At 40.1% G+C, this 19484-nt stretch overlaps 2 protein-coding genes across 2 annotated transcripts; both read right to left on the bottom strand.

The window, feature by feature from the left end:
• Positions 1 to 1379: 1379 nt before the first annotated feature.
• On the bottom strand, positions 1380 to 7315 carry LOC138870449 (uncharacterized). Its single transcript, XM_070148253.1, has 6 exons — positions 7059 to 7315; positions 6864 to 6968; positions 5459 to 5750; positions 4691 to 4891; positions 4366 to 4495; positions 1380 to 1495 (listed from the first exon to the last, which is right to left on the bottom strand). Exons 1-6 carry the CDS (start codon positions 7313 to 7315, stop codon positions 1380 to 1382), a joined length of 1101 nt encoding a protein of 366 aa, XP_070004354.1.
• A 5445-nt stretch (positions 7316 to 12760) lies between these two features.
• Positions 12761 to 14409, bottom strand: LOC104210168 (probable aspartic proteinase GIP2). The gene has a single exon (XM_009758987.2). The coding sequence runs from the start codon at positions 14280 to 14282 to the stop codon at positions 12969 to 12971; it is 1314 nt and encodes a 437-aa protein (XP_009757289.1). The 5' UTR covers positions 14283 to 14409; the 3' UTR covers positions 12761 to 12968.
• Between the last annotated feature and the right edge of the window lie 5075 nt (positions 14410 to 19484).

Below are 19484 nucleotides of genomic sequence, written 5' to 3'. Positions count from 1 at the left end.
GTTAAATCCATGTGTCTCCTTCCTATTCGTCACTCTGGCGTATAAATTACACGCATCTTTTGTATTTGGCTGTCTATCAAATTTTGTGTCTAAATGACACGATAAAAGCCTAGTTAAAGTGCTCAAATGAAACAGACTTAAGATAGAGTGTCAGAGTGAAAAGTGAGGACAATTTTAAGGGGCTATCAATGTATTTGGCCTATATTCTATTCTTAGAAACTCATGATTTGAACTATCAGTCCTTGAAAATGTATAAGACTCAGATATTTTCTTTTATTTATTGTCTCATTAAATTTTATTAGAATTAGGTTATTGTCAATTGGCTTACCTAGCGGGTCTGGTTAGGTGTCATCACGACTAGTTGAATTTTGGGTCGTGATAAGATGGATATTGTTATGTATTGGAAGGACCATTTTAGAAAATATCCCGATCTTTCAGTAATAGCACGTGATATACTTAGTGTTCCAATTACCACTATAGCATCGGAATCGGCATTTAGCATTGGTGGGCATGTTCTTACAAAGTACAAAAGTTACATCCAACATGAAAATGTCAAACGCTTGTTACTACTCGAAATTTGTTGTACGACTTTTTCCAAATTCAAACAGGTAATATTTTTTTATGTGAATTTGAATATTATTTGTTTTTAAAATTTAATTATTCTTAATATTTAACTAATTAATATTGCATATGAATTGTAGATATAGAAGAAAGTGAAGATGTTAAGACAACCTTGTCACAAATGGATTCAAATATATTTGATGAAGATAATGTGTCGGATCTCCCATAAGCGTCATGGATATTCTCTTGAATTTGTTTGTTTTGAGTTTTGACTTTTACTGAATGAATATAGTCTTATCTTTTATATTTTTAGTGTTTATTGTGATATAGTGGAACAATATAAAAAGTGATTAAGTTTTAACTTTTCCAATAAGATATTTTTTAACTTTTAAATATTTATCCTTTTTTTAGTTAGAACTTAAAGAAAAAATACAAAATTATATTTTAAAAAATAATGGGCCAGACCGTGAGGCCTGCAACCCACATAAGGCTAGGGTGGGCTAACCATTATAAAGTCCATAAAAATGGTGAGCTAGTCTAGCTCAGCCCGTCAATTGCTAAACCCCACGTGGGCTGGGTTAGGCTAACCCCGCCCTACCAATATTGACAACTCTAACTACCATCAGGAACTAATAAAATTATTTAGAGCCATGGACGAGCATCTTCATCAAAGGCGAAGTCAGGATTTGAAGTTTATGAATTTTGAACTTGCCATTTGATTTAAAATTAAATATTTATGCATAGCTACTCAATTTTCTAATAGAAATACAAAATCTAAGCAAAAACTATTGGATTTATCCGTACCATTTACTAATTCTCTAGCTCTGCCACAGGTCTTCATCATCGTCGTCGGGAAGACTATCTTCAGCAACTCGATGGATCTTCTTTAGCTTCAAAACAACCAACGTCGACGGCGATTGGTTACAATTGTGTCCTGCTCCATATTGTCTTTAGGCAAACTTAATTAATCAAACAAAAGATTAGATATTAGAAAAGGGAAAATTAATCACATCAAAAAAAATTAGATTAATGATAAATATAATAAATAATTATTATAATAAACTAAAAATAAGGAAGGTAAAAATAATATCATAAACCACAAGGGAAGTTAATGTAATTGTCAAGACCCAAACCAACTATCGTGATGGTGCCTATCGTGGTACTAGGCAAGCCACTACTCAACATCTCAACACAGTAAAAACATTGAAAAATAAGGACGGAAGCATTTAATATTTGAGAAAAAGTCTTTTTGAAGCAGAAATAATCCGAATATACGATACAATCTACCCCAAAACCGAGGTGTCACAGAGTACGTGAGTATCTGTACCAAAATACTGTCTACTACAATGTCTAGGAAAATAAAAACTGAAATAAAGATAGAGATAATGAAGGAGTCAAGGCCTGCGAACGCCATGTAGCTACCTCGATAGTCTCTGAATCCTGACTCCTCAATCAGCAGCCGCCGTGACCAGAAGCACCTGGACCTGCACACGAGGTGCTGGGTATAACGTGAGTACAACCAACTCAGTAAGTAACAAGTCCAATCTTTGGACTGAAAGGTAGTGACGAACTCAACCGTCGCAGTTCAAAATAGAAATAACAGTGCATAAACGTAGGCAAGCTTTCAAGTTAAATAGATAGCTCAAAACAAAAAAATAGATCAAATCTGAATGATGTAAAGAATATAACTCTTCTACTTCTACATGCCAATGCACTTGTTGTATGTGATGCACTATGCTAACAGTCTCATGTGCTCACACTCTCAAATGCTCAATCATTCGGTACTGTATATAGCTCATACGGCCTTGGGAAGATCCATCCCGAAATATATACATCACTGACCATTAGTCACCTAGTACCGAGTAGAGCCAATCCAGCCCGTGGAGAAGATCCATCTCCAGATATCTAATACTTCGGACAAGATCTATGTCCAGGGAAGATCCATCCCTCAATAATATCAACCGTACTTACTGGGGTGTGTACAGACTCCGGAGGGGATCCTTCATCCCAAGCGCTATCACAAATTAGTATAACCGCTGCGGCATGCAGCCCGATCCCATAACTGTCACTTACAATCAGGCTCTCGGCCTTACTCGGTCATCAATCTCTTCAGTCTCACACATGGGCTCACAATGTCATAAAACTAGCCCGAAAATAAGGATATAATGTATCAATAACTAACAACTGAGACTGAGATATGATATGAAATAAATGAATATGACTAAGTACGAAATATCAATGAAATTAGTAAGATGACAGCAAGAAACGACCGCTTTGGGTCCCAACAATAACGGCATAAAGCCTAAACATGATATCTAGCATGATCGACAACTCCATTACTTTATCACAAGATGAAAACACGGATATCAACAAGATGGAACCACTATATAGTGCCATGGAATTGACTAGGTCACAATTTTCACGGTGTACACCCGCACGCCCATCACTTGGCATGTGTGTCACCTTAATACCAATCATATAACACATATTATGGGGTTTCGAACCATCAGAGCCAAGTTAGAAAGTGTTACTAATCTCAATCCAGTCCAAACTCTACTCCAAAATGCCTTTGCCTCTCAAATCGGGCTTCAAACATCTCGAATCAATCCACAAGCAGTACAATGCAATCAATATAGGCTAAAATAATCAATTCCACAAGAAAAATATGAAATTATAGCAAAAATCCGAAATCGACTCAAACCCGGCTCATAGGCCCATGTCTCGAAATCCAATAAAAGTTATAAAACCCGAAAGCCCATTCACCCACGAGTCTAACCATACCAAATTTATAAAAATCCAACACCAAATGGTCATTCAAAATCCCAAAATTCACTCTCCAAATCGTAGCCTTAAATTCCCAAATTGCACCTCAAAAATACACCAACTAGGTGGAAAATCATTGGGGAAACATCATTATTGAAGAAAAATTAACACAAGGAGCTTACCTCAATAATCTCTTCAAAAACCTCCAAAATCCGAGCTCAAAACGTTAGAAATGGCCAAAAATCTCAGAACCTCGCTTAAATAGGTTCTGCCTAGGCATTTCCGCACCTGTGGAGCCCGGGCTCGCACCTGTGCGCCCGCTTGTGTGGAAAGATGAGTGCTCCTGCGAAAACTACTAACTTCGGTTGCCTCCGCTCCTGCGACCACTGGTCCGTATCTGCGCTGTAGCAGGTGCGGAGAAACCATCGTAACTGCAACCTCTGCTGGTCTCCACCCCTTTCCGCACTTGCGCTCCACCTGCCGCACATGCGGCTAATACCCTTGTAGGTGCGATCACACCAGCAAAAGGCCAAACTTCAGCAATTCCTCAACTTCCATTCCAAGTTCATTAACCACCCGAAATCAACCCGAGGCCCTCGGGACCTCAACCAAACATACCAACACGTCTTAAAACATCATACGAACTTAGTTGAATCCTCAAATCACCTCAAACAACATCAAAAACACAAATTACACACGGATTCATGCTTAATGAACTTTGAAATTTCCAAATTCTACGAACGACGCTGAAACCTACCAAATCAAGTTCGATTGACCTCAAATTTTGTACAAAAATCACAAATGATCCCATGACCCCAAGAATTGTAGATATAGAAGAAAGTGAAGACTAAGTGTCTCAATTCACTCTGAAATCACTCCGGACCGAAACCAACTAACCCGGTAAGTCATATAACATCTGTAGAACACAAAAGTAGTAAAAAATGGGGGAACGGGGCTGCAACTCTCGAAACGACCAGCCAGGTCATTACATATTTCCCCTCTTAAATAGACGTTCATCCTTAAACTGGTCTAGAAACATACCTGGAGTCACAAATAGGTGTTGATATCTGCTCCGCATCTCCCGCTTGGTCTCCCATGTAGCCTCCTCCACAGGCTGACCTCTCCATTGCACCTTCACAGAAGCTATATCCTTTGACCTCAACTTTCGAACCTGCCAGTTCAAAATGGCAACCGGCTCTACATCACAAGTCAAATTACCATCCAATTGAACCGTGCTGGAATCCAAAACATGAGACGGATCGCCGATATACTTCCGAAGCATAGAAACATGAAATACTTGATGCACACTCGACAAGCTAGGTGGCAAGGCAAGCTTGTAAGCCACCTACCCAATCCTCTAAAGTACCTTAAAAGGCCCAATGAGCTGAGGGCTCAACTTTCCCTTCTTCCCGAACCTCATAACACCCTTCATGAGCAAAACTTTCAACAGAACCTTCTCCCTAACCATGTAAGTCACATCACGGACCTTCCTATCGGCATATCTCTTTTTTCTAGATTGCGTCATGTGAAGCCGCTCCTGAATAAATTTCACCTTGTCCAATGCATCCTGAAATAAGTCAGTACCCAATAGCCAAGCCTCACCAGGCTCAAACCAACCCACTAGAGATCTACACCGCCTCCTATACAAAGCCTCATATGGAGCCATCTGAATGCTCGACTGATAACTGTTATTGTAAGCAAACACCGTGAGTGACAAAAACTGGTCCTATGAACCCCAAAAATTAATGACTCAAGCGCGTAGCATGTCCTTCAATACCTGAGGGTGAAATGTTGTGCTCAACTCCACCTGAGTGCCCAACCCTCGCTGCACAGCTCTCCAAAGATGCGATTTAAACTATGTGCCTCTATCCGAAATGATGGAAACTGGCACACCGTGAAGGTAAACAATCTCTCTAATGTAAATCTCAACCAACCGATCTAAAGAATAAGTAGTACCCACTAGAATGAAGAGTGCGGACTTGGTCAGCCGATCCACAATCACCCAAATAGCATCGAGTTGACTCGAAGTCCGTGGGAGCCTAACTACGAAATCCATGGTGATCCACTCCCATTTCTACTCTAGGATATCTATCCTTTGAAGCAATCCACCCGGTCTGTGTTGCTCATATTTTACCTGCTGATAGTTGAGATACTGAGCTACAAACCCAACTATATATTTCTTCATTTTCCTCCACCAATAGTGCTGCCTTAGGTCCTGGAACATCTTCGCGGCACCCGGATGGATGGAATACCGCGACATGTGGGCCTCCTCAAGAATCAACTCCCATAGCCCATCTACATTGGGCACACAAATCCAGCCTTGCATCCTCAACACCCTATCATCTTCAATAGTCGCATCTCTGGCATTACCGTGCTGAACCTTGTCCTTGAGGACAAGCAAATGAGGATCATCATACTGGCGCTCTCTGATACAATCAAATAAGGAAGACGGAGATACCACACATACTAGAACCCGACTGGGCTCTGAAATATTTAATCTCACGAACTGGTTGGCCAAGGCCTGAACATCAACTCCAAGAGGTCTCTCACCAACAGGAATGAATGCAAGACTACCCATACTCACTGCCTTCCTACTCAAGGCATTGGCCACCACATTGGCCTTTCCCGAATGATACAGAATAGTAATATCATAGTCCTTTAGCAGCTCCAACCACCTTTGTTGCATCAAATTGAGATCCTTCTATTTGAACAAGTGCTGGAGGCTATGATGATCAGTGAATACCTCACGAGACACACCATAGAGATAGTGTCTCTAAATCTTCAACGCATGAACAATGGCAACCAACTCCAAATCATGAACAGGGTAGTTCTTCTCATGAGACTTCAATTGGCGCAAAGCATAAGCAATCACTCTACCCTCCTGCATCAAAACATAATACCGATTCGAGAAGCATAACAATATAATGTATAAGATGCGAAAGTTGATGGTAGAACTAGAACTGGAGATGCTCGAGGCAGTCTTGAGCTTCTGAACTCTTTCCTCACACTCATCCGACCACCTGAAAGGAGCACCCTTTTGGGTCAAATTGGTTAAGGGCGATGCAATAGACGAGAAACCTTGCACGAACCGACGGTAATAACCAGCCAAACTAAAAAAGCTCTGAATCTCCGTAGACGAGGACGATCTCGGCCAACTCTAAACCGCCTTTATCTTCTTCGGATCCACCTGAATATCCTTACGGGACACCACGTGCCCTAAGAACGCCACTGAACTGAGCCAAAACTCACACTTGGAGAACTTGGCATAAAGTTTCTCCTCCCTCAACCACTGCAACACAATCCTCAAATGTTGGGCATGCTCCTCCTGGCTACGAGAGTACACAAGGATATCGTCAATGAATACAATAACAAATGAGTCGAGATAAGGCTAAAATACATTGTTTATCATATGCATGAACACTACTGGGGCGTTGGTCAGCCCAAAAGACATTACAAGGAACTCATAATGACAATAACAGGTCCTGAAAGTTGTCTTAAGAATATCTGAGTCCCGAATCTTCAACTGGTGATACCCATACCTCAAATCAATCTTGGAGAGCACCCTCGCTCCCTGAAGCTGGTCAAATAGATCACCAATACGCGGTAAAGGATACTTGTTCTTGATTATGACTTTGTTCAACTGCCTATAATCAATGCACATTCTCATAGTGTCATCCTTCTTCTTTACAAATAGAACCGGTACACCCCAAGGTGACACACTAGGCCTAATAAACCCCTTCTCAAGGAGTTCTTGAAGCTGCTCACTCAACTCCTTCAACTCAGCCAGTGCCATACAGTATGAAGGAATAGAAATGGGTTGAGTACCCAGCACCAAGTCAATGCCAAAGTCAATATCCTTGTCGAGTGGCATTCCCGGCAAGTCTGCAGGAAACGGAATTTCTCGCACCACCGGAATAGAATCAATAGTAGGGGTATCAGCATTAACATCCCTCACAAAGGCCAAATAAGATAAACAACTCTTCCCAACCATCCGTTGGGTCTTCAAGTATGAAATCACTCTGCTGAAAACATAGTATAAAGAACCTATCCACTCAATTCGTGGCAACCCCGGCATCACCAACGTTACAGTCTTAGCGTGACAGTCCAAAGTAGCATGGCATGGAGACAACCAATCCATACTCAATATCATATCAAAATTAACAATACTAAGCAGTAATGTGATCAACTCTAGTCTCCAATCCTCTAATAGTCACTACACACGACCGGTACACACGATCACAATAATAGTATCGCCCACCAGCGTAGATACATGAACAGATGAAGCTAAAGACTCGCGGGGCATATATAGATAATGAACAAAATACAAAGATACATATGAATAGGTAGAACAAGGGTCAAATAATACAGAAGTATCTAGGTGACATACTGAGACAATACCTATAATCATTGTGTCTGAAGCAATAACATCTGGTCTAGCAAGGATTGCATAGAATCGGGCTTGGCCACTATCTAATCAGTCTCCCCCTATAGGGAGACTCTTAGGTGGATGAGCTCCACCCCGAGCTGGCTGGGCGGGTGGTGAAGTAACTGGTGCTAAATCGTAGGCTAACTTCTCTGTTGAGCTGAACCTCCTGAGAGGCGGGGACAATGCCTCTTGATATGACCCAAATCTCCTTACTCAAAGCAACCTCTCCCTGCAAATGGCGATGGGGACTGAAGGGAGCTCCGAGTACCGGGACAACTACTAGAAGGACCCGACATAGATGAACCCTGAGTTGATGGTGCATGAGAAGAACTCTGAGCTGGAAGGGCATTGAGAGATGGGTGACCCTGCTGAGAACTGTATGAACCATGGCTAGATGATGAACCATGGTGAACTAGATGAGTTGTCTGAGCATGCCTATAGGGATGACCCCTGTCGTGGTAGAACTGACCTCTAGAAGGAACACCACTAAAACTACCTAATCCACGAGACCTCTTGGCATCCCTCTCAATCTGCTCTTGGCTGCAAACCAGCTCTTTCTGCCGAGTTATGTCAATAACATCATCGAAAGTAGCACCAAACACCCTCTCTCTTGTCATAAGCACTCATAGTTGAAATGTGAGACCATCGATGAACCTCCTGATTCTGTCCCTGTCAGTGGGGACCAACCAAACTGCATGACGGGCTAACTCAGAAAACCTTATCTCGTACTGCATCACAGTCATATTGTTCTAACGTAATAGCTCAAATTGTCGGCACAGCTCCTCTTTATGAGACTGCGGCACGTACTTCTCCAAGAAGAGAACGCAAAACTCCTACCATATAAGTGGCGCTACACCGACTGCCCTACGCCTCTTATAAGTCTCCCAATAATTGAAGGCAGCTCCAGTAAACTGAAAAGTAGTGACCGAGACCCTACTGGTCTCCAGAATATCTATTATACGGAGAATCCTCTGACATCTGTCCAAGAAACTCTGGGCATCCTCCGACTCTACCCCGCTGAAATATTGAGGCTGGAGTCTACCAAACCTCTCTAGTCTCTGCTGCTCATCATCAATCGTAACAAGAACCATATGGGCCTGAGAAGCTGCCACCGGCTGGGCTGGTAGTGCCCTCGGTGTCTGAAGTCCATGCATCACCTGCTCGGATGTATGGGAGGTGAGAGTCTAAGTACCTCCCCCGGCCTGAGAAGTGGTTGTTGCGATCGGAATAGAGACCGCCTGAGCAATACAGGTGCATACGGTCAAAATCTCAGCTAAGGCCTCCTGAAGGCCTGGAATCACGATGGGCACAGTTGGTGCCTGAGATGGCCCTACATGCTCATCCATAACTGGGACTTGCTCCTAAACTAGGGCAACTAGTAGATCTGCATGTGCTGTCATAGCTGCTGTGTGAGCTACACCTCTGCCCCTACCGCGACCTCGGCCCCTCGTGGCCCTGACTGGTGGTACTGGTGGCTGTACATCCTCCCTAGTATTACGGGTCCTCACATCTATGAGAGAATATAATAACAGAAGTTTAGTTACCAGAATTAATAGATTCGCACGACAAGAATTAAAGAATGTGAAATTTCTTAAGGGTTCTGCAGCCTCTCAAAGATAAGTACAGACGTCTCTGTACCGATCCGCAAGACTCTACTAAGCATGCTCATGAATCGTGAGACCTATATAACCTAGGCTCTGATACCAACTTATCACGATCCAAAACTAACCGCCGTGATGGCGCCTATCGTGGTTCTAGGCAAGCCACTACTCAATATCTCAACACAGTAAAAATATTGAAAAATAAGGACGGAAGCAATTAATATTTAAGAAAAAGCCATTTTGAAAAAGAAATAATCCGAATATACGATACAATCTATCCCAAAACCGGGGTATCACAGAATACATGAACATCTATACCAAAATATAGTCTACTACAATGTCTAGGGAAACAAGAACTGAAATACAGGTAGACATAATGAAGGAGAGTCAAGGCCTGCGAACGCCATGCAGCTACCTCGATAGTCTCTGAATCCTGACTCATCAATCAGCATTCGCTGTGACTAGAAGCACCTGGATCTGCACACGAGGTACATGGTATAATGTGAGTACAACCAACTCAGCAAGTAACAAGTCCAACCTTTGGATTGAAAGGTAGTGACGAACTCAACAGCCACAGTTCAAAATAGAAATAACATTGTAGAAACGTAGGCATGCTTTCAAGTTAAATAGATAGCTCAAAACAGGAAAAATAGATCAAATCTGAACGATGTGAAGAATATAACTCTTCTACTTCTACATACCAATGCACATGCTTTTTGTGATGCACCATACTAACAGCCTCATGTGCTCATACTCTCTAATGCTCAATCACTCGGTACTGTATATGGCCCATACAGCCCAGGGAAGATCCATCGCGGAATATATACATCACTGACCATTAGTCACCCAGTACTGAGTAGCGCCAATCCAGCCCGTGGAGAAGATCCATTTCCAGGTATGTAATGCTTCGGACAAGATCCGTGTCCAAGGAAGATCCATCCCTTAATAATATCAACCGTGCTCACTGGGGTGTATAGACTCCGGAGGGGCTTCTTCAGCCCAAGCACTATCATAAATCAGTATAACCGTTGCAGCGTGCAACACGATCCCACAACTGTCACTTACAATCAGTCCTGCGGCCTCACTCGGTCATCAATCTCTCCAGTCTCACACACGGGCTCACAATGTCACGAAGCTAGCCCAAAAACAATGATATGATGTATCAATAACTAACAACTGAGACTGAGATATGATATGAAATAAATGAATATGACTAAGCACGAAATATTAATGAAATCAGTAAGATGAAAACAAAAAAAACCGTTGTGACAGTAATGGCATAAAGCTTAAGCATAATATCTAGCATGATCGACAGCTTAATTACTTTATCACATGATGAAAATACAGATATCAACAAGATAGAACCATTATATAGTGCCATGGAATCGACCAGGTCACAATTCTCAAGGTGCACACCCGCACGCCCGTCACTTGGCATGTGCGTCACCTCAATACCAATCACATAACACATAATCCGGGGTTTCGAACTCTCAAAACTAAGTTTGAATATGTTACTTACCTCAATCCGGGCAAAAATTTACTCCAAAATGCCTTTGCCTTTTAAATCGATCTCCAAACGTCCTGAATTTATCCACAAATAGTACAATGTAATCAATATAGCAAAATCCGAAATCGACTCAAACCCAGTCCCCGAGCCCACATCTCGAAATCCAACAAAAGTCACAAAACTCGAAATCCCATTTACCCACGAGTCTAACCATACCAAATTTATCAAAATTCGACACCAAATGGTTATTCAAATCCTTAAAATTTACTCTCCAAATCACTAGCCTCAAACCCCCAAATTGCAACTCAAAAATACACCAACCAGGTGAAAAATCAGAGGGGAAATATTATTATTGAAGAAAATGAACATAAGGAGCTTACCTCAATAATCTCGTCAAAAACTTCTCAAACACCTCCAAAATCTGAGCTCAAAACGTTAGAAATGGCCAAATATCTCGGAACCTCGCTTATATAGGTTCTGCCCAGGCATTTCCGTACCTGCAGATCCTGGGCTCGCACCTGCGCGCCTGCTTGTGCGGAAAAATGAGCGCTCCTGCAAAAACTACTAACTCCAGTTGCCTCCACTCCTGCGACAACTGGTCCATATCTGCGCTATCGCATGTGCGGAGAAACCATATCACCTGCGACTTCTGCTGGTCTCCACCCTTTCCGCACCTGCGCTCCACCTACCGCACCTGCGGCCAATACCCTCGCAGGTGCGATCACACCAGCAAAAGACCAAACTTCAGCAATTCCTCAACTTCCATTCCAAGTCCGTTAACCACCCGAAATCAACCTGAGGCCCCCGGAACATCAATCAAACGTACCAACACGTCTTAATACATCATACGAACTTGGTCAAATCCTCAAATCACCTCAAACAACATCAAAAACACGAATTACACATGGATTCAAGCCTAATGAACTTTAAAATTTCCAAATTCTACAAATGGCGCCGAAACATATCAAATCACGTCTGATTGACCTTAAATTTTGCACAAAAGACACAAATGACCCGACGAACTTACTCCAACTTCTGAAAATCTAATCCGACCCAGATATCAAAAGGTCCACTCCTGGTCAAACTTTTCGAAATTTTAATTTTCACCATTTCAAGCCTAATTCTACTACGGACCTTCAAATCACAATCCGAACGCGCTTCTAAGTCCAAAATCACCTAACAGACGCGCTTCGGTCAACTTTTCCAACTTAAGTTTTCAATTACGAGACTAAGTATCTCAATTTACTCTGAAATCACTCTGGACCCGAACCAACTATCCCGTAAGTCATATAATAGCTGTAGAACACAAAAGGAGCAGAAATTGGGGAACGAGACTATAACTCTCGAAACGACTGACCGGGTCGTTACAGTAATAGAGGGAAACGTGATGGGGGGTCTCTTAATTATCTCTATTTTTTTTTTTAATGATAGTCATATAATATCTGTTTGATTTGGTGTTGGTTTGACTTTTGTTTGGTTAATACCAAACTAAACCTAATAATGACCGATTTTTTCATTTCCAACATCAAACCATGGCCCTTTTTCCTTTGGTTTGACTTAATTTGTCGGTTCGGTCGTTTTATTTGTACAACCTTCTACGTACAATAAATATCTCTAGGAGCTATTTTATTCTCGTATAAAACTCATATAAAATTAGTCAATTAAGTTATATATGTTGTGATATTTGTACTAGTCTTTTTCACCGAATTGTTCGATCTGCATCCCCATATACGATCATGAAGTGTCATTGCAAGGAGATAAGCTGAATTAGTTGAGATATTAAACCACAATTGCAAAGAGAAAAGGCCAGTTGATGAATAAAAGGACTATGAGTCTAGTTAGAAGGGGAAACCATAAAAATCTCAATAGTTATCTAAAATTTGAAAAAGAGAAAAAAAAAAATTGAAAAAATGTATATGCATTATCCACACCCAATTTAACAAAGTTTTCAACGCACAAATTACATGAAATCTTATCTGGCGCACTACTACGCGAGCTAAGTAGGACCTCTTATTTAAGGAGGAGAGGTCCACTTATTACAAATTATTTCAAAAGGCATACTTAGACCATTATTAAGAATCAAAATACAAACAACTTCAGTCCACACCACCTAAGCAATTGAAGTGAAGTTAAAATCGGGACATGTAGTTTGTCGGAATAGAATTGAAGATATGAATCCTAATCTTGATCTTGCAAGATCAAACTGCAAAAGATTATCCTCAATTGTGTATCCTCCAATCACAATAGAAGTCCTTGTATTAACACCTCCATCCACAAACCCAAGGCACAAAACATTTTCACTCACTTGTACCATCGAGTTTGCTCCAAAAATCGTCCAAAAAACATTCTCATTTTGCAAAACAAGATCAATGGAGGGTACAGCTGGTCCAACTCTTGTACTTACAATGTTTCTTGAATCAAAACAAGCCCCAAATGGTGCCACGGATGCAACTCTAGTAATGTTGACAAGTTCCTTGACAAAGAAATTTGTAACAGCATTGTATATTGAAGTTTCCAAAATGGTGTAAGGATTGACTGTGCTAATCTTAGTTCCACCAACACCTTGGTTGTCAATTGACAACAAAGTTGTGTTTATTGGGACAACTTTTTGGTTAATCTTGATGGATTTTACTCCAATAAAGTATTCAGAAGAGGGTTCTCCTGAGGAAAAAGCTGAAGCTGTACTTACTGGATTGATAAAAAGTGGAGTGTAGGAAAAATCATTATTTGAGAATTCCCTATTAGGAAGGAAAGAATAAGGTCCATCTCCAAAAAGTACAACACCCTTTGAGTTGGTTGAAGAGCTCAAACAAACAGCAAATTTTCTAGGGAAGCTAAATTCAGCTGAGAATTGCGAAGGAAGAGATATTCTTGTCCTACCAAGACCAGCCATACCTTTAACACCAGTAGCAAGTCCTTCTAAAAGAAATGTAGAGCCACAAACGAAAAGAAAATCTTTGTCACTTACATTTCTTCCAGGATTTTTACCATTAGAAGATTGCACTTGCACAGTATCAGAAGCTAATTCTCCACTGGTGGCGGTTCGAGTGACAGTGTTATCAGGAAGTAGGCCGCATGTGTCATTATTGCAGCCTGGTTTAGGTGGAGAAAAGCATTGTCCACAGCCGCCAGCTCCGGCTAATGAACACTGGGCGGAGCGACACCGCGCAGGTTTATAAGAGGAGGAGACATAACCTTGGTCACAGTCAACCCATAAAAATTGGCCACCAAGATCAAGAGTTAAACTTACAGGGACAAGAGGTGTTCTTTGTTGGATTTGGGTGAGATATTGGAGAGTTGAAGCATCTTTTGTGATTGGGAGAATTAGGCCTTTGGGACGGAAAGAAGTTTGGTTTTGGGCCGTGATTGAAGTAATGAAAAGAAGAGAGCATAAAAGAATGGCATGTAAACAAGAAGAAGCCATGATTACTATAGAAAAATAATTGATCTGTGATTGGTGTCAAAATAGAGAAAAATGATGAAGTTTATATAGTTGAGAAAAATACAGAAAATGGTGATGATTAATTACGTGCAAACTTGGGGCAGCTATGACAATGAGTCTTATTTGCCAACTCAACAAAATCAAGAAGCGTAGAGGCTTTCGTTTTCGACTTTGTTTCCTTGATTTGACTTAGTATGTCATCTCATTCAATTTTTCATTTTTCAATCGGTACTCGGAATTGACATCGATATGTGCCTTACAAGCATCAAACCGAACCGACACTAACGTTTGTAAAAGAATTTCAACTTCAATTTGAGTCGACCAGAAAGTTAAATAAAATTATCCAAAATCATGTACTCCCTCCGTTCCAATTTATGTGAACATGTTTGATTGGGCACGGAGTTTAAGGAAAAATGAAGACTTTTGGAATTTGTGGTCCTAAACAAGTCAAAAAGGGGCCAGAGTATTTGTGTGATTATAAAAGCTTCTCATTAAGGGTAGAATTGTAAGTTTAAGCTAAATTGTTACCAAATTTACAAAGGGGTCATTCTTTTTAGAACGAACAAAAAAGGAAATAAAATTCACATAAACTGGAACAGAGGGAGTAAGTAATTAACAACTTTATCCTTCAACCAATGCAAAAACATTCAACAGCCCCTCCTCCCATTCTCGTTGCATGTCCTATGATGACCACTCGAAGCACGAACGATATGATATATGAGCCCAAATTTAGGTGAAACAAGAATAAGTGTAGGTTTGACTTTGATAGCATGTAAAAAAAAACGGCTTCCGACTTATTTAATTTTAAATTTAGTTCATGAGCTGAGATCATATAAAAAGGCAACAACTCATTCTCTCTACTAACGCAAGTCATTCTAACATAATACTTCATCAGTCCCCATTTATGTTTGCATATTTTCTTTTTAGTTTGTTCCAAAAAGAATATCATACTTCTTTATTTAGAAACAGTTTAACTTTAAACTTCTTAGTTTACCCTTAATGAGATAATCTGTGATATGTGCTAGATCACAAGCTTTAAATATTTTTTTTTTTTAAATTATGTGCCAAGTCAAACACTGTCACATAAATTGGAATTATATTTCCTCCTAACTGCTACCCATGAATTCTTATTAAGTGGAACCTTATCATAAATAACTAATCATCGTACTCTTAGCATTCCTGGAAAATTAAAATAGAATTACATGTCTCGGTTGAATTTTTATGCAAGACAGAAGCACGTTAATACCATCGCATGTGAAAGTTCACTAATGTTCTAAACGATAAGTTTGTACCTCAAGATAGAGATCATCTTTTAGGATTAAAAAGATGCTACATGATATAATTGAAAGAGATGTTTGGAGATATGCGTATTTTTGCACTATTAATTAATTACAATGGAGTTTTCCTTTCTTTGACCATATGATTCAAGACGTGCGTATTTCAAAAGTTTGAATTCTAAAGCAAATCCTAGAAAGTTTATAAGAAGATATATTTTAAATATATAAACAACTGTTTACTGATGACTTTGGCCCAAAATTTCAATAGATATGATCTAGTTAATGGTTAGTTAATTGACAGAATATTCGTTATCTTAAAATGTACTACTAATCAAATGGTATAATCAAATATTTTCCTTACTTTCCCTATCCTTCTTCTTTTTCTTAATTTATTTTCTTTATACGCAATACATGACGCATATGCAATGTGTTGTGCTGAAGCAAATCCTGATTTTTAGTTCCTCTCCCATTGTACTATTTTTCTGTTTAACTTTACAAGGAAAGATGTTTATTATTATTATCTTTTAAGGGGGTGACAGTAGTTTGCTAGGGAAATGTCCATTCTGTTTTCTTTTTGTGGACCAGAACAGCAAGAACAGGACATCCAAATGACATATTCTAATCACCGAAAGGAATATTAGCAAGTGAAATAATCATCATAACCTGCTAAAGATAAAGGAAAAAAGAGAAATTAAATGAATTTCTAATGATGGGATAATATATGCACAATTTTCATTGCACTCAGAGACAGAGCACATAGCTATATGAATATGTTCATTTTTCGTTTCATATAGTAATATACCAGTACTCCTATAAGGTAAAGTTTTACATCCACTCCTACATGAATATACTTTTTCTGTAGTAATGTACATGTAAGAGTTCACCTAGCTCCTCCAGTGTACATAGGTCGGGTTGGTTCGAATTTTGCAATTATCAAACCAAACTAATTGTGTCGGGTTATTAAATTTAAAGACCAAATATCACGACCCATAATCCACTAGTCGTGATGGCACCTAACCCAACCCGCTAGATAAGTCAACTAATAACTATCCAATTCCAATAATATTAGTAAAACAATTAAACAAAGGAATTTTCTGAATCTTATACATTTCCCAAGGACTGGTAGTACAAATCATGAGTTTCTAAGAATAGAGTTTACAAGCTGGTATGAACTAAATACACCTTCTGTTTGAAAAGTACATAAACAGTGTTTTAAAATCTAAGGCTACCATGAACAAGATGCAGCTACAACAGGGACGCAGGTACATCTCCAATCCAGCTCCCGTCGAACACAGCAACATCGGTATAGGCATGAAAAATTTATTTGATTTAAATCCATAAAATAATTTGCATTGCATTTTAAATTCAAGATAATCTAGTCCAACTAAAATATTATGGGCTAATATAATTATTAATTATATAAGTCCAATATATATGGGTTAAATAAATAAGCCTTAATCCATTGGGCTAGCCCATTTAATTGGGCTAAAGTGATGAGCCAACGTCATTAAGCCCAAGATGTCATCTTTCTAAAGGCCTAGTTTGGTGCCACGTGTCAAATGACGTGGCACGCCAACTCAAATAGAAGAGCCAATATGATCATGTCATATGTCAAAATGACAAGGCATGCCAAGTCAAATTAAAAGACCAATAAACTGTGCCACGTGTGCAAATGACATGTTCTGGCCAATCAAATGCGACCATGTCACACTTCAATTTGATTGGTCGGAAAGAGTTTGTTCTTATTATAACTCCTCCCTTCCACAACTATAAATAGGGGTCTTCATAACCCAGAAAAGACACCAGAAGTTATAACAAGAAGCAAGAGAGAGCTCGTGGATCAAACGCCGCAAATTTCTCTACAAGTTTCAAGCTTCAAGCAATCAAGTTCAAGCTCAAGAATGAAGAACAAATCAAGTGCAAGCTCAAGAACGAAGAACAAATCAAGGTCAAGTTCAAGCAATCAAGCTAAAGCTCAAGAACAAGATCATCGTTCGTAGCAACACATATTCAAGATCAAGCTCAAAGGCCCTTGATTTGCTATTGGAAAGAAGAATCAGAAGAATCATAGAGATTGTAACACTCAAATATTTGAAATAAAATACTACGATTGTTGCGATATTTTTCGGTCTTGATTTTTAATTTCTCGATGCAATTTATTGTCTACAAATTCTGGCACGCCCAGTAGGACAATCTCTACCTCTCATCTCAACTTTTCAATCACCAAAGTCCGAGAACATTGAAATGGCTTTAAAGAAAATCAACTCCTGTTCAACTTTCACCACGGCTGCTAACTCCACGTTCTATGTTGATGTGGAAAGCATCCACGATGTTACCTTTGGAAGCTTCGAACTAGTTACGAAGAGCAAAATGAGCTCTTTAGGACAATAAGCACCCCATGTCGTCCGCATCAACCCCTATTTTCGAATCTTTATCCTCAAAAGGAGCAAGATCTTCCACAAACGCATCTGAATGAGGAAGCGATGTTGCTGAAAAGATCAAGAAAATGCTTGCTCTGCTTGAACTCTCCAGATACAAGCACTCTGCTGTGAAGGAAGATAATGATGCTTTAAGTGATGAATCCTCCCCACTTACACCATATAGCTTGAGTCAATCAAGGATCAATCTATATGAAAATCCATGCTACTCTCCGTCGTCCACGACAATCATGCAAGCCATGGTGACAAACACTTCATCTATGGAGGAGCAGTTGGCAAACTTGACGAAAGCAATCGCTGACTTGACCAAATGCATGCAAAATCAAGAGGCTAGAATTGACAAGCTAACAGACAGGGTGGGAATCTTGATGGAAGAAGAATCCACCCATGCACCTGGCAAGCTTCCAAAAGTTCTAGAGAGTGACTCTCCCCCAAGACAAGTAGAATCCACTAAGGCTATCCCTGTCTCATCTGAAGGGATGATTCCAATCGATCAACTGAAGGAGTTCATTGAAGCAATCATTAAGAACAAATATGAAGTTGTTGCCAAATCCTCCCTTACATATGCAAAGTTGTACACTGCAAGGGTCGATATGTTGAAGATGCCTGTTGGCTATCAACCTCCAAAGTTTCAACAGTTTGATGGTAAAGGTAACCCAAAACAACATGTGGCGCACTTCGTGGAGACATGCAATAGTGCTGGGACTTATGGATATTACCTCATCAAGCAGTTTGTCCGCTCGCTAAAAAGAAATGCTTTTGACTGTACACGATCCTCGAGGCTGGATCTATCGATAGCTGGGATCAACTAGAGCAAGTTCCTCAATCGCTTTTATAGTACGAGACGTACTGTGAGTATGATAGAACTTACAAATACTCGTCAATGAAAAGGGGAACCAATTATCGACTTTATCAATCATTGGAGGAATGCAAGCCTCAATTGCAAAGACAGGCTTAGTGAAGCTTTAGGCATAGAGATGTGCATCCAAGGCATGTATTGGGGAATGTGCTACATCTTGCAAGGTATCAACACATTTGAAGAACTTGCAACTCGTGCTCATGACATGGAATTGAGCATGGCCTCCGCTGGAAATGAAAGGCTGCCCGTCTATGAACCTCGCAAAGGGAATGACAAGCAAGAAGTCACGAAGTGGGGCAAGTTCGTACCCAAGTCTGAAAGCAAAGAAGCTATGAATGTCAACACATCACCTGTGAAGTTCACAACGAAGGTGAGAAAGAAGCAGAGTACGAAATCCACTTCTTTTCAAGATAAGCCAAGTGGAAGGTTGACTCTAAAAGAAATTCAAGAGAAGGAGTACCCATTTCTGAATTCTGATGTGCCAGCCATTTTTGAAGAACATCTCGAGTTAAAACTTATTGTGCTTCCAGAAATGAAGCGACCAAATGACGTTGGGAAAATGAATGACCCAAATTACTGCAAATATCATTGACTTGTAAGCCACCCTTTG

This window comes from Nicotiana sylvestris, chromosome 1, assembly GCF_000393655.2.
Source record: "Nicotiana sylvestris chromosome 1, ASM39365v2, whole genome shotgun sequence".
NCBI classification, from domain to species: Eukaryota; Viridiplantae; Streptophyta; class Magnoliopsida; order Solanales; family Solanaceae; genus Nicotiana; species Nicotiana sylvestris.
The sequence above is the reverse complement of the archived record's forward strand: the minus strand, read 5'-3'. Positions and strand labels throughout refer to the sequence as shown.

Excerpts from the sequence above, each read along its gene's own strand:
- LOC138870449 (XM_070148253.1), bottom strand. The coding sequence starts at position 7,315 with ATGGTTGGGAAGAGTTGTTTATCTTATTTGGCCTTTGTGAGGGATGTT. Across the intron at positions 5,751-6,863 it reads CTCTCCAAGATTGATTTGAG|AGAGCGCCAGTATGATGATC; the intron begins GTATGGGTATCA and ends TGATTGTATCAG. Across the intron at positions 1,496-4,365 it reads ACACCTATTTGTGACTCCAG|GACACAATTGTAACCAATCG; the intron begins GTATGTTTCTAG and ends AATATGGAGCAG.
- LOC104210168 (XM_009758987.2), bottom strand. The coding sequence starts at position 14,282 with ATGGCTTCTTCTTGTTTACATGCCATTCTTTTATGCTCTCTTCTTTTC.